Here is a 15509-nt window from a genome sequence, read left to right as displayed (position 1 = left end):
AAGTCAGAGTTGTTGACCTCCAGTAGTCACCGGATTATGCTGTGTTCTGGCAGTACCCATGACGTCAACTAAGATTTAGATGAACTCTTAGACTGTAGAGATGGGCTGCAGAGCTGTGATTTAAGATAAAACAAATAAAAGCTAAAAATAAAACATGCCTCTATGGCACTTATGTCTTTATACCATAAGTGATAGGTTCAACAGTTGCAGACAATTGAAAAGTAATAAATTATCTTAGTGTAATGTAGCAATTGCTTTATTGCCTGTTAGGCAAAATATTGACTATTAAATTGCTATTTTACCCTCCAAGTCATTGTATAATTTTCTTTCCTTCAAGTTAATGGTTGTTCTTTTCTAATGTTACTTCCTTATTGCTCCTTTGACAAGAAACTAGAGACAGAATAGAGTCTTTAAGATAAATAAATGCACAGTTGCCTCTAGCTCACTTGGTATCTCTGACTGCCACTGTGGAATTATTATATAGAATGAAAGGTGCATGAGCTAATAAATGAAGGACTAGAACCAGGAAGACTGAAAGGATTGCACATTCAATACCAATTATGATAAATAGATATGGAATAGCAACTAGAAGAGGGAGCTCTATATGCTCAAGATTTTATGAGAAATAATTCTTTACATATTAACATTTGAAATAATTGTTATATGATTCATTAACTAGACTAGTAGTGGGCAGATTGTGGCATTCCTATAATATCTCCTTATTGGCTGTTGTGGCTAGGACTGATAGAAGCTACAATCCAAAAACATATGGATAATATGAACCTGCCCACCCCTGAAGTAGACTCACTCTTTTCAAAATACGTATAGAATAAGAGTCACAGATTTGGTGGAGGCAGCCAGTTATGAGGGAGGCAGACATCCAGTACGGTGGAGTGATTTGAGTGTTGGATTAGGACTCTGGGAGACCAGAATTCAAATGCCCACATGGCCATGGAGACCACAGGGTGACCTCCAGCATGTCACACTCTCAGCCTCAGAAGAGGAGGACAGCAATACCTCTGAACACATTTTAGCAAGAAAATTCTGTAATGGATTCACCTCGGGTTCACTGTAAATGGGAAATGACTTGAAGGCATGCAGCAACAATAGTGTAGTTATGAGGGATTGTGAGAAGAGGGAGAGAATAAAGCATGGATCAGAGGTAGAGGAAATTAATAGTTAGGTAAAATAATAAAAGAGGAAAGAGGAGGGAGATGGGGAAAAATGAAAATAGAAATGAAATGGAGAAATTTAATAATTTTCCAGCAAGCCAGTGGACTCTCTCCTTAGCATTTTAATGTAAGGTCGAAACTTCAGCAATAACCTCTAGCAAATGTTTGGCCATTGATTACTTAAATGTGGTAATTTCAGTTTTCAGGCACACCAGATTAAGCTGAGCTACAGTTACAAAATTTTGTTGTGGTACCTTAAACCATGACATGAACTGGAATTCATGGTTATCATATACTTGGAATTCAGCCATCAATGCTGTTTTCTGAAGGATTTTCTTAGACTAGATCTTCTGTGCAGTAATCCCAGTGTCACTCTACCACAACACAGTGGGGATTATCACATAGCAAAGTCCCACCAGGATAGACGTGGGATCTAATATTCAAAAATGGATCCTATTGCACTGCTCTGTAGCTGGGCAGTAGGCAGCCCATATGCAAGCAGGGCTTCTCTGGGCTTCCCCCCAGCTTTTCAAAAACAGGAATTTACTGTTCAGCAGTAAGCCTGCCTCTGCACTTTCTTCCCTGATCTTCCTTATTAGTTGTTCCAGATCTGTGAGATTTTCTGCCAGTATTACAGTGTTGTCTGCGTATCTTAGATTTTGGTATTCCTTCCTCCTATTTTCACTTCTTCAGTGTCCAAGCCTCCTTTTTCTTACAATATGTTCTACATATAAATTGAATAGGTAGAATGATAGGATGCAGTCCCAAGGTTGGTCTTTTGAGCCATGTTGCTGATAAACCTTGATGTGTTTTTAATTGCCATACAGCCTTTACTAGCAGCTCTAAGCAATTCATGCATACAAACTGAGCACATGAGCTAAGTGGGTCTGTGAGTATCCCTGCATATGGTTATATCATCAGGCACACAGCTCACAGCTTGACATTGATTTACATGCCATTCCAAAGATGGTAAAACTGAATTGCCAAAGAGTTGCCTTTTTAAAGATACCACTCAAACTCTTAAAGGCCACAGTTCAGAAAATACATTTAGACTATCTTAAGGCATCAACTTCAGTAGGATGAATGTGCAAGACAGTGCACATAATTGCAGCTATAGGGTATAATTGTAACATTTTGTATAAGACATGTAAAACATCTCTATTTTCCATAATTGCCTGAACTCTCTTGCATTCCCTTTGCAGAGTATTTGGGAAGTGACTGCACAGGAAATCCACCACTTATCCTTTATGTAAACACAATCTCATTTTTCTGTATCTGGCTTCTCAGGGCTCTACAAACAGTAAAATTGTTAACCCATCTCTTGACCTGTCCATTTATCTTTTCTTTCCAGAATATCCTGACTGCGGGTGACTAATGAAAGAAATATGGAATGCAAATAGAAAGAGCTGGGTGAAGTGGAATATGTATAGACATTTCTTAATGGATAGTGAAATATGGATTATGCAGTAGTATTTCTCCTGAAAGCCAAATGCCCTGGTACTGTGATGCTTCCCATAACTATCATGTATATATTGGTTGTGCTGGGTAAGCAATTTTTAGATATAGACCCAAAAAGTAAAATAAAATTGCAAGTTCTTGTGTTTATTGAGTGAGAAAATGGGTTGTTTTTCTTATTGAATACTAATATGTCAAGCTTCTGCAGGTACTATATAGTTGGAAGTTGTCAGATGACTGTTTTGCCATGTATGTATGTTTTGTTGTTGTTTGCTACCCTTGAGTTGACTTCGACCTATGGCGACCCTGTGAATGAGACATCTCTAAGTCTCCATGTCCTCCACTGCTCTGATCATTTCCTGCAGACTCATGCCTGTGTCTTCCCTAATTGAGTCTAGCAATCTGGTGTGTGGTCTGCCTCTTCTTCTTCTACCCTCAACCTTTCCCAGCATTATTGTAGTTTCCAGTGAATCATGCCTTCCCATGATATGGCCAAAGTACGATAGCCCCAATTTAAGCATGTTGGCTACTAGGAGGATTTCCGGCTTGATCTTTTCAAAGACCCATTTGTTTGTCTTTTTGCTGTCCAAGGTACTGTATCCTTAGCACTCTTCTCCAACACCACATCTCAAATTGGTTGAGTTTCTCTGCTTTTTTCACAGTCCAGCTCTCACATCCATACATAGTGACTGGGAATACTATGGCTTGGGGATTCTAACTTTGGTGCTCAGTTGTATATCTTTATAGGATCTTCTCTAGTTCTTTCATGGCTGCCCTTCCCATTCCTAGTCTTCTTCTTATCTCTTGACTTCAGTCTCCATTTTGGGCAATGTTTGATCCCATATACAAGAAATCTTTGACTATTTCAATTTCCTCATTGTCTTATTTGAATTTATGTACATCCTCCGTGGTCATTATTCTTGTTTTCTTTATGTTCAGCAGCAGGCCTGTCTTTGCATTTTCTTTCTTGGCCTTCCTTAATAATTGTTCCTTGTCACTGCTGTTTCCACTATTAATATTATGTCGTCCGCATATCTTAGATTTTTGATATTACTTTCTCCTATCTTCATTCCTCCTTCTTCTGAGTCTAGTCCTGCTCTTCGGATGATATTTTCTGTGTACAAGTTGAACACATATAGTGTCAATACACAGCCTTACCTGACTCCTTTGCCTATTGGGAAACATTACGTTTCTCCATGTTCTGTTCTGACAGTGGCCTCTTGTCTTGAGAATAGATTTCTCAGCAGAACTAAGATGTGTATTGGCATTCTCATGTCTTTGAGAGCATTCCATAGCTTTTCAAGATTGATGCAGTCAAAGGCTTTGCTATAGTCTGTGAAACACATATTGATTTTCTTTTGGAATTCCTTGGTGCGCTCATATGCTTGCAATATTGGTACCTAGTGTGTCTTCCTTTCCTGAATCCTGCTTGTACCTCTGGGATTTCTCTCTTCATATGTGGCTGGAGACTAGAGGCTTTATATGTGACCAAATAAATATGCAAGTTAACTTGAGCAACTGTATTCTTGGAATAATGTAGCAATGGAGAACTAGTCCTACATGGGACTGTGGGAAGAATTGTGTCTTGGTAGAGACATATCGCCAGCTGTATAGGAGGCAGGCTTAGCAACACCATTCATCATACTTGGGCAATTGCTCCATTTTGAAAATAAAAATGCTGTCTTGGATTTACCTTTATTGGCATGGAATTTAATAGTTTCATTGTATTCTAGAATCAGTGTAACATTATATCAAAATATTCATATTCTACAATTATTGTTAATACACATATACACTTCTTATTTAACAGCAATTAAATACTTTTTCTGCACGCTCTCATGCTCTCATCATTACATCTACGCAAGTTAAGTATTCAGATATTACTAATGAACAGCTAAGGAAAGAAACCTCAGATACAGTATATTAGTATCATTGTTCCTGTTATTCTTCTTGCTAGACTTTCAGATTGTTGGTGTTTCATTTTGTTTGGTCCAAGAAATTTGAAATATAAGGCTCCTTGGAAAGCTTGTAATCTTAGGTATGCAATTTTTAAAGCACCGTGTGTGTGTTGTGTTGTGTGTGTGTGTGTGTGTTGTGTGCCTTCACGTCATTTCTAATTTAGGGTGAGCCTAAGGTGAACCTGTTATGGGATTTTCTTGGCAAGATTTATTCAGAAGAGATTTGCCATGGCCTTCCTCAGAGGCTGAGAGCATGTTACTTGGCCCAGGTCATCCAGTGGGTTTCATGGCTGAGCTGGGAATCAAATCTTGGTCTCCACAGTTGTTGTTCCCAACACTCAAACCACTATGCCATACTGGCTCTCTACAGAGCACCTTAACAAATGTCAAAAATAAATACTAGTTAGCTGCAAAGATGTTTCACATCTTAAACCTCTGCAAAAATGTCAGAGTTCTTACATCCTTGTAGAAATTTACTGTATCTTATTTAGTACTTATTATTTTATACTGATAATTTAACAGTTACACTGACAATTTAATAGTTGAGGTTTTACATGGACGTCTGCTTTTCTTGTGTGAAAGACATTCCTACTGTTTTAATCCATGTAACCTGGCAGATCACTGTACTTGGTGGGGGAAAGAATGTTTTTGCTCATGCCAAATCAGAAGTTTTGATCCAATTTCTGACACAGCTTATAAGAAGTCTTTAACATATAAACATGTTATCAAAATATATTGTTACGTTATTCTAAAAGTACCAATCATAAGCTGGACATTGGAAAAATATATTTTACTTTTGTACTTTGCATTTAAATGTACACTCCCCCCTCCACCAGCCAGATAGTTTGATTGTTTATTTGTCTGTAGTAACATTTATTTGCCAAAAACCAGCTTCTTTTTCCTTCGAGAAACACACATCTCTCGCCAGATGCCTGCGTCTTGTGGAGACAAAAGGATATGTTAAGTTTCATCTATAAACAGAATCTGCTAATTAAGAGTTATTACTTAGGAGATTGGTACAGAGCTTGCAGAATTAGATGCGTGTTCCTCTCAGATATCCATTAGCCACTAATAAGATAATGCAGATGGACCATTCAGTTTCCTGTTTCCTTCTATTGTCCCTTTCAAGCCATATATGGACCAATGGGATGGGCTGAACAATAACTGGATGTCCTCCTGCTCCCTGAACAGCCTTCAAAGAATGTTTGTTATTAGATTGCTCTTTCTGTTCAGCTTCACAGACTTATGCTAATAAAGGAAACATAACACTCTGAAGGCCAACCTGCTCCCCTATGTTTCTTTCTTTCTTTCTTTTTGGTAATTAGCTTATTTAGTTGTATTTCTTTGTACAATGAGAACTGACTATAACCCCAAAGAATCAGAGGGGGAGCATGGACCATTTAATAACGTGATTTATTTTCTTTGTGGGATATTTTAAATACATTCAGCATCTTTTAAAGAAAACAGGGATATTATATTACTAGAAGCTTATGTTTATTTAGATCATGGGTGGGCAAGTCTGGCCCTCCAGATGTTTTTGAGCATTTGGATAGCCACAATTGTTTAGTCATTGGGCTGGGAATGGATTTACTAAACTTAAACATAATCCCTACCACCACCACCACCACCTGAACCATTGAGAACTGGTATTTTTTCTAAATCACAGATTTAAGTTCTTTGGTGTAACAAATTCAATTGTGGTTTAAATATTTAGAGGGTCAAGAACTGGTGAGTGTATGTACCTTAAAATTGCCTGTCAACTTATGCCAACCACGAATTTCATAGGGTTTTATTAGACAAGGAATACTCAGAGATGGCTTTGCTTGTTCTTTCCTCTGAAATATAGCCTATATCATCTGCTATTCATTGGCAGTCTGCCATTCAAGTACTAACCAGTGCTGACCCTGCTTATCTTCCAAGATCAATCAGCATCTGGTGCCTTCATGGTATTTAGGCCTTCTAAGAACTGTTTCTGTGTAACCATTATATTTTGTGAGAAAATGTCCTTCATTTTCATCTACTTAAAAACAGAAATTGCAAACTGTCCCCATTTAAATGATGGCAATATGACATATGTCTAAGAAATAGTCCATCTTACCCAACTTGCCTTCTTGAGTATGGTTAGCACAGATGGGATTTGCAGTGCAAAATCTGGAGGGCCATAAGCTGACAACCCCTGATCTGACCATTATTCTGATTATGTAGCTAGCCAGATATAGAGCAACTTAGATCAACTTCTTAGAAGAAGCATATGGTAGTAATACCTGTTTTCTATTGCTGATTCCTTGCTATTTGTATACAAAGATATTCTTTTTCTGCAAATAATAGGATACCATCCTGATTCTTACACTTCATGGTTATTATTAATTATATTTAAGAGATGCTTGGGGAATTAGATTTTTATTATATGAACTGACGCTCATCTCCCAGCCTAATATGAGGACGGGAACCTAACTATTAACTGGGGTTTTGCACTTCTCTGAATGTTATCAAATGGTTCTTTAAATTAAAAAGTTTCAAAATGCATTTTAAAAGGTGACCTTGTCTTCTAATGCTTTTCTCAGCCTTGTTTGACTGAACTTAATTATCAAAAAGGCAAAGCTGGAGGGAGTGGTTTTCTGTTCTGGTGTGTTGAACAACTGGGTATAACCTTCTACAGTTAGATTCATACAAATTCACCAGAGTAAATTTCACTGAACTAAACATGACTTAAAAAAACAACAACCAATAACAAAGATTGTAATGGTTGTCTAAATACGTTTTGTTTGTGCACATAAATTGCATATAGAAATCATGCCGTCTATTTTTCTGGAAGTTTCAGAGAACAGGCTTGTGTAATTATCTGCCATAATATTTAATACACAATCCACTTTGATGCAGCAAAGGTACTGGGCTAATGTTCCCTTGCATCACTGTATTACTGTGATTCTGGGGAGGTATACATTCAGGTTCTAAGGAGTCATAGGAATATGTGAACTAAAATTAATATGGTAAGAAATGTGCACGAGTCTATGCAAATATCTGCGAAAACGAAAGAAGAGCAGCATAGATGGCAGCAAATTACACTAAATTAAATTAATACAGTTCTTAAGCATCAGCCAATGAGCTATTCTTTTCCACACCAGTGCACCAAAGATGGTTCTGAATGTAATATTATTTTCCATGAGAGATTTTATATAATTTATATGAAAGTATAGAGAAACTTAATAAAATAAAATAGCATAGGGCTCACTTGTTCTTAGGCATCAAGATATGGATTTTTCACTGACAAGAAAGCAACAAAAAAAACCTATGTAGGGAAAGGGCATATAGCAGGCTGTTTTAGCTGATACATTTTCCTGCTATGTTCTAAAGCTAATACAGTGGGCCCTCCCTTTACGTGGGGGATTCGTTCCGGATACCTCCGTGTAAGGGAAAATCCGCCTATGCTTGAGTCCTATAGGAAATAATGGGGCTCGTGCATGTGGCTAAGATAGTCCACCGTGAACTGTTTCATGATAGCCTTTCTTTTTAAGACTAGTGCACTGATGACTTACTCAAATAAATGGAAGTTGTAAAAGCACTTTTTTGTTATAATATGGCTTGAAATAAGTCAAGTTGTCTTTTTTATGCTTTGACAGCACAAGTTCAAAGCATACTACTAGATACTTTAGAATACATGTGAAAAATAAAAGAACCCACATTTTAAAAATTCAAATATATAAGATGCCACCTGCACAGATCATAATAATCCAGGCACAATTCTCCTCTCTTTGAAATAGCTGCAAAAGCCACTGGCTATGCACATTTTGGTAATTTCTGCTGAGCCTTGCATCTTCGTGGCTAACAGAAATGCAGCTGAATGTACAATAGTTTCATAAGGTGTATTTTATTTCTCGAGTTCTGGATCGTTCAATATAGGTGACCTTGGTGTAAGTTTCATTGATTAAATGTCACAAGCCACATTTATCTCTTCTGTAACTGCATTGGATACAGAGACTACTTTCACTGTCATGTTGTTACCCCATTCCCAGTAAAATTCCCAGAGTCTGATTAAATGATAGCCATATTCAGAAATTTACCCCAGTGTGATTATAATTGATTCAGGGGGGAGAAAAAAGGTCCCACCTTCTCTTTTTTTGTAACAAAAAGTTCTCTTATGGACCCTAACTAGTATCCTGAAACTACCAAGACTGTAGAGGAGAGAGTCATGGTAGCTGGGGATTCTGGAAACTATAGTCTAAACAATAGCATTTCCAAGCTCTTTTTCTTCCCAGTGTATTCTTCCCACATGATTAAAATTCCTTAAAGATGGGAGTTTAAAATTACATGGTCAACCTTACACAAACCTTACACAAATAAAGAAGCTCATGGAAGCCTTCAGTGATGAGCAACAATAGCAGAAGGAGAGAGGTCCATTATACAGACTCTTGCCTTTTCATCCATTCTAATCTTGGGGAATGCATGTCTAAATGGGGCAGTGGTTACAAAACATCCTTCTACCCCAAACTAATTTCTATTCCTTACAAGCAGAATTATTTCACCCATTGTCCTAATTTTGGTACTGTGGTTGTCTTAATACTGTAATAACATATTTTCCCTGACTCAGCAACTGGGAGATCAAGACTTGCTTTGCATCTTAAGTTTATGTTCTTCAAGTAGACAAGGGAGTTTGTTACACCATGGAAGGAGGCACGGAAGGAGAACGGAATGGAAGGGGCCTGGAACAAGTGGGGAATGAGTGGGGGATGCATTTTCCTGCACACAGAAGTCCCTCACTCATTGCGTTCCATTCCCCATCCATCCCAGAGGGGACGATTTTTGAGAACTGTTTCAGAACAGTTCTCAAAAATCGCAGTCCTCTGGGGACAGATTGGGGATGGAAGGGAAGGGAACAGAACGAGCGAGGGACTTCTGTGTGCAGTAAAATGCATCCCCCACTCATTCCGTTCCCTTCCTGTCCCCTTTTGGACCGTTCTCCAACCGTGCCAGGAGCCTGTATGATAAACTCCCTGGTTTCATCCTCCATGCGGTTCTTTTTTTAATATGTTCTTGCATTCCTGTACCCTTTAGAACTTTCCCTGTTTGCCTACCTAGACCTGTACCTGTTTATGTGACTGAACTATTTGGTTATCCTGTTGAGGAATGGTAGATCCATTGTCACCAAAGTTTTCTGGGTGCCGGGCTTGGCTTGGTTGGCTACTGGTTTTCACAGATATTATATTTTGAAGACAACATTGATTTTGCTTGGGAGTTCTAGGCTATGTTTGTGTTTGCTTTGGACTTTACTCATGAGACTGCTTCTGTGCCATTTCGATGAGATGACTCTTACTGCCCTGCCCATCGCAGTGAATAACCTGAACATCTAGTGGGCTTCCATTAATCTCAAAGATATGCCTACATTTATTACATAATTATTGGGCACTGAAAGATAATGTTATGTCTATAAATGTGAAGGGTTTTATAGTATTATTGAAGTTAATATGGCTAATAGTCTTTCTAACTTTTCCTCACTGAGGAGTACTTTACATCTGTGTGACATGGCAGGCAGGGAGGCAGATTCACATTAATTTGCTAGTACTGCTCATTTGAGTTCCTGCTGCTATCTAATCTATTTCCTGTTCCTCACTGATGCTTCAAAGGAGAAAGGAAAAGAGAAATTAACAATGTTGGAGAGAGAGGGAAAAACTGAGAGATTTGTCCCTATAATGGCTCTATAAGGCCTTTATAAAAAAAAACTGTGTTTGCATGTGTGTATGTATGCATGCACATCTCACTTCAATTTGGTTATTGTTTCAGGAAGAATAAAGAGGAGGAAGGAAAGGGGAGGAAAAAAATGTGGCAGCACTTTTAAAACTAGCTTTAAACAAAAATGGTGTGAGCTTTTGTGGATATAAACCCACTTCTTTGGGTGGAGAATTGAGTAGTCCATTTGACACTCTGCATCTGAAGAAGTGAATCAAAACCAGTTAGTCTTAAAGGTGCTGCATCCAGGGATGGCTTGTTCAAACTAAGGACTTAAAAATAATCTTGTTTTTTTTTTAAAAAAAATTGATTATTAATATATATTTTAAAAGGTCTGTTTATTATTACAATCTTTCAACCCTCTTACAGGAACAGCAATGACTATGTGAATGTAAACATTTTAAATAACAGTTTATTGGCAGTTACCCATTATCACTTATTTCTTATTAATCACTTTATTGTGATTAAAGAAATGGAATTCAGAAACAAATCCTTCAGTTAACATAAGTACAACCAAAACAGCTTGGTTTACAAGAGCACTTTGTAAAAGAACCATTATTATTTACGCTAGTGGCTATAACATCTGAACTGAATTTTGCAACAATTTTCTGATTTAGACCCATATTGGTGTAGTCCTAGGTATTAATTATATTATAAACTTAATTATAAACTTATTTATAATACAGTGCTTACCAACGCCTTTTGTTACCATTCTTTCTGCTTCTAGTATCTAGAAATGAGTTCTTGCACCTTTTCAGCATAGACTAAAGATCAAAACAGATGGCCCGTTAAAGCCTGCTTCCAGGCGTCTTGGGTTCACGGCATTTACATGCTGCATGCTACGAAGTCTCTGGAAGCTGGCTGACTGTCCAGACATGGGTGGCTTCAAGGTGCTCCAGTGGCATGGGGTATACATGCTTGAAGCTACCCAGGGGTTGTGGTGGGGCTGGAAAAGGCAGCCCTTTCTCAGCCCAAATAGGAGCTGATCTTTTCCGCTCCTATTTGGGCTGAATTCAGGGTGGATTGGGAGTGCAGTGTGTGGTTGCCATGGCCACAATGTCTTCAGTGGGGACGGCTTCAAGCTGCCCCTTCCTGGCCATCTTTTCCAGCCCTAAATGGCACCATTCCCAAACTATAGTACAAAGATTCTTTAAAAGAGAAGGGGGCTACTTTGTGGAGGGGGGGGGGAGTCTCACTCAACCAGCCCGGTGGGGTGCTGAATGTGTGCAGTGGCCACAAAATGTTGTCCATTGCTGGGTCAGTGGGGCAGAAATCTTAATGAAAGAAATGGAATGCAGTGCCCTAGAGAATGTCAAAAATCTGGAACAGAGACACCTCACACTGCTGCTTTCCAAGTGTTGGTGAAGACCTTTATTTTTAGGGAAGCTTTCCATGTATGATTTTAACCTGGCTATGTTAATTACTAGTCTTCATCTTACTATTTAAAATATTTTGAGTAGTTCCATTGTGTCTTTTTCCCAATTTCGTCCTGAGAATGTCTTCTGCCTTTATAAAAAGTCAATTCTTCACATATTTGTGTACACAGTAGTGTAGACATTTTTTTGCACAAAACAGAACAAGTAGTATGTATTTTTGTTGTTTTTGTTTTTTTGCACTCAAGGTCTGCTGGATTGTAGCTTAATTCAGCTCTCTTCATGCTACTTAATTAATGAGGAGATTCATTTCCAAAGGTGCTAGCCTTTGTTATTTGTGGTTGTTTCCCCCTCCTGCAGAATATTTCGTCAAGGACCTGTAGTGTGAATCTGTTGCTACATACGGGGGGAAAAACGTACTTGAAACAGCATCTGAACAGTCTCTTATATGTATTCAAATAAGAAAAAAACAAAACAAAACAAGGACTATCATCACAGCAGGAATGTACCAGGAAAATGACTGGAAGAATTTGGGAGTGAGGAAAAAAAAGAGAATCATCAAATGAGCTGCTTTCTCAGGCTGAGTCGCTGGACCTTTTTTCTTGCTTCCATGGAGTAATGGTGGTGAATGTTTCTTTGCTTTGAGGCATTATCATGACAACCAGCAGCCGTACATGTCCTGTACCAACAGTCAATGGACATATGACTCACTATCCAACACCACCGTACCCACTACTTTTTCCTCCTGTCATTGGTGGACTTTCTCTTTCAACTCTTCATGGCATTCAAGGTAATCCACCAAGTGGATACAGTACCCCATCTCCAGCAAGTAAGTACTGACTCTTCTGTTGCTCTTCTTTAGTAGTTTCTGCACTGAGGATCAGGTATGTTGTCCAGTATTTAATTTTTAAAATAACTAGTCAAAGTATCTGGTTTTGTATGGGTTGGAACAGCCCTTCATTTGATATTCCCAAGTCTTCTAGCAAACTTGTGTAGCTCTCCAAGATGGACATGTTTTGCCAACCCACTGGGATTACTAAGTATATCTTCTGTCATTGTACGCTTCTGGAGCTCCTTGAGTGAGTGGTTGGAACAGCCTTATAACACTGACAGTGGGGCTCATTTCCTATGGGTTGAAACCATATCAACTGTAACCTAATGCATCATTTAAGGAACTGTGCCCCTATTGACAGGGATGGTACTCCAGTCTTCAGCTCACAGGCACACTTGTTTAAAATGTACTGCTAAGTTTAACCTGATGCATATGCCCCTGAGGCTCTCTTTTTATCTTTGCCATGTTTTGGGTGTCTGTGTTATGTGGTCTTGGACCTATGGATCTGAGTGAAAGAATTTCTTTTCATTATTACAGATTTATAGAAAATATGTTTCTAGAATTTCTTCTTCAGTTTACAGTATGTTTCAGTTTCCTCAAACACTCATCCAGACTGTAACTAAGGAAATGGTGTTGAATGCTCTGCTCAACAAATCTATCAAAAATGAAATAGTGTTGGTGTGTATTTATGTTTGGTTGAACAATAAAAATTAATTTTAAAAAATGAATTGGTAGAACTGATACAGGAAGCCCCTGTCTTTTGATACCCTATTATCTGATGACTCACATTTTCAACACTCACAAATTAAGGAGACTCCAAGGGATCCACTCTTTTCTCAGTTCATTTTGTCTATGGAGGCTTGCTTGGGATCGACCATGCATGTGAGCACTGCTTGTCAAGTGAGCTGGTGAAGAGGAAGGCATCAAGCTGACTGTGAGACTTGCAAACATCGTCTGTATGCGCACACAAACAAGGACAGTCCCAAACAAGCCACCACAATTTGCGCATATTTCCTATATGGGTTCTGCTTTTTGACCACTTCCAGTTTCTGACAGTGTTGTAGTCTCTAACCCATCAGATAACCAGGGGCTTCCTGTACAGTGGGCCCTCCACATTTGCTGGAGTTAGGTGTTGCAGGTCCCCCATGAAAGTGGAAAAACCATAAATAAAAAAGCACTTGTTTTGCCTGTGATAACACCAATGTAGGAATCTAGGTCCTCCAGCACAATTTTGTGGTCAACATCCAATGGAACTTGACCATATCATTGTGCTGGAGGACCTACAAATGCCTAGAGAAGAGTTTTCTCTAGGAATCACTAGCTCCTTAAATAATATTTTCTATAAATCTCCTCTGGCAGAGTCTTGCTGGAGAACCTAGAGAGAACACATTAATTTAATCAATGGATAATCAGATCTACAAAGGCCACCAATGTAGAGGCTGACTGTATTTCTCTGATTATGTATATCCGTTATGTAGCCTACTGCTTGCTAGTACAGTATTACAATATATCTGTTATGTCAGTATGTACTTTTCCACAAAGTTGTGTGCACAGAAGCTCGTAACAAACCTATGAAGTAGGATAGATTGAAGGAGAGTGATGGGTTCAGTGCCATCCACTGAAGTTCACATGTGAGTGCAGATTTGAAGCAAGTTCTTCTGATCCTAGAATAACATTCTGACTAAGGCTGCATCCACACTGTAGAAATAATCCAGGTTGACAGCACTTCAACTGTCATGGCTCAGTGCTATAAAATTATAGGAACTGTAGTTTGTTGGGGCATCAGAGCTCTGACAGAGCAAACTAAATGTCTCACAAAACTACAATTAGCATTGTAACATTGCTAATAGCATTGAGCCATGGCAGTTAAAATTGTCAACTTGTGGGAAATTAGAAATATGGGAAAAATATATGATGGAAGTTTAATAGACAATTTATGATCTAATATTCCACTGAGAGATAAAATAAGGAAAAGAAAAAGGTTGCGGTAAAATGAAAAAACGAATAATAACTGGAGAGAAAAATGAAGAAAATGCTGAATTAGAATAAATGTATGACATTGTGGAAATTGGATTGTAAATATTATTATTGTATAAAATCAATAAAAATATGTTTTTTAAAAAATTGTCAACTTGCAGTGCAGATGCAGCCTAAATGGCTCTCAAGCAGAGAAGAATATTCAGGACTGGCTGACACTTAAGTGATAGCAATAGTTGTTTAGTACTGATATGTTCTGTAAAGCATATGGTTTATATAAATAACACTGCTTTTTTTCTTCCCATAAATATATCTCTCTTCCTTTCAGTGAAGCATAGATCTACTAGATCATTTGATCTAACTTTGGTTTCCAAACGTTATTGGATAAAAGTTCCTACAAGCCCACACAGGGTCAAGGATTTTGAAATGCAATAAAGACGAATTCAGATTTTGTAACTACTGTTCTGTACCATTGGCCATACTAGCTGTGAATACTGAGAGTTAAAATTCCCAACAATTTTGGAGGCCGTCAGGTTAGGGAATGATATTCTAGATTTAAAAGAGTAGATTACTGTACTGGATTCAGGGTACATTTTATGTCATTTGAAACATGCTTTCAGTATTCTATTACTTTTTAAATGCAAAATCTAACAGAAGTTTATACAGTAGTTAAGATGCTGTTGACACATTGTGAATGCATTGAACAATAGACAAAAGAAAGGTTTTGCTCTTGAACTGTCTCTTTGTTGGGGTGCGGTGTGGAATTGGGCTTTTGCCCATGTTTCCCCACTTTCCTGCCTGTTGCTTCTGTTTGATATCAGGAGGGGATGGTGATGATCAAATCAAGGGATTGGATAGGGAAATTAGCATAAGGTAAGCAAGGGAGAGCATAATTGCCATCATCTTTATTTGCTGTTACTAGATGTTTTGTGGGCTTGTTGTTGTTGGGACAGATTGTCATCCGTGAGTGTATGGCACTGGTAGCCCTTGTGTTTGAAAAGGTTCACACATTCTCATA

The 15509-nt window shown here is 38.2% G+C and overlaps 1 protein-coding gene across 1 annotated transcript in view; it reads left to right on the top strand.

The window, feature by feature from the left end:
* The window catches only part of RARB (retinoic acid receptor beta), a 399083-nt gene that overhangs the window by 113684 nt on the left and 269890 nt on the right, over window positions 1-15509 (top strand). The window contains exon 3 of the mRNA XM_089532927.1: window positions 12043-12511. Coding sequence (XP_089389053.1) covers window positions 12337-12511 — 175 coding nt within the window. The 5' untranslated portion in view covers window positions 12043-12336. The remainder of the gene's footprint in view (window positions 1-12042; window positions 12512-15509) is intronic.

The sequence above is a fragment of the Sceloporus occidentalis genome, unplaced genomic scaffold (assembly GCF_023333645.1).
Source record: "Sceloporus occidentalis isolate IW3139 unplaced genomic scaffold, rSceOcc1.0.p SCAF_7, whole genome shotgun sequence".
NCBI lineage: Eukaryota > Metazoa > Chordata > Lepidosauria > Squamata > Phrynosomatidae > Sceloporus > Sceloporus occidentalis.
The sequence above is the reverse complement of the archived record's forward strand: the minus strand, read 5'-3'. Positions and strand labels throughout refer to the sequence as shown.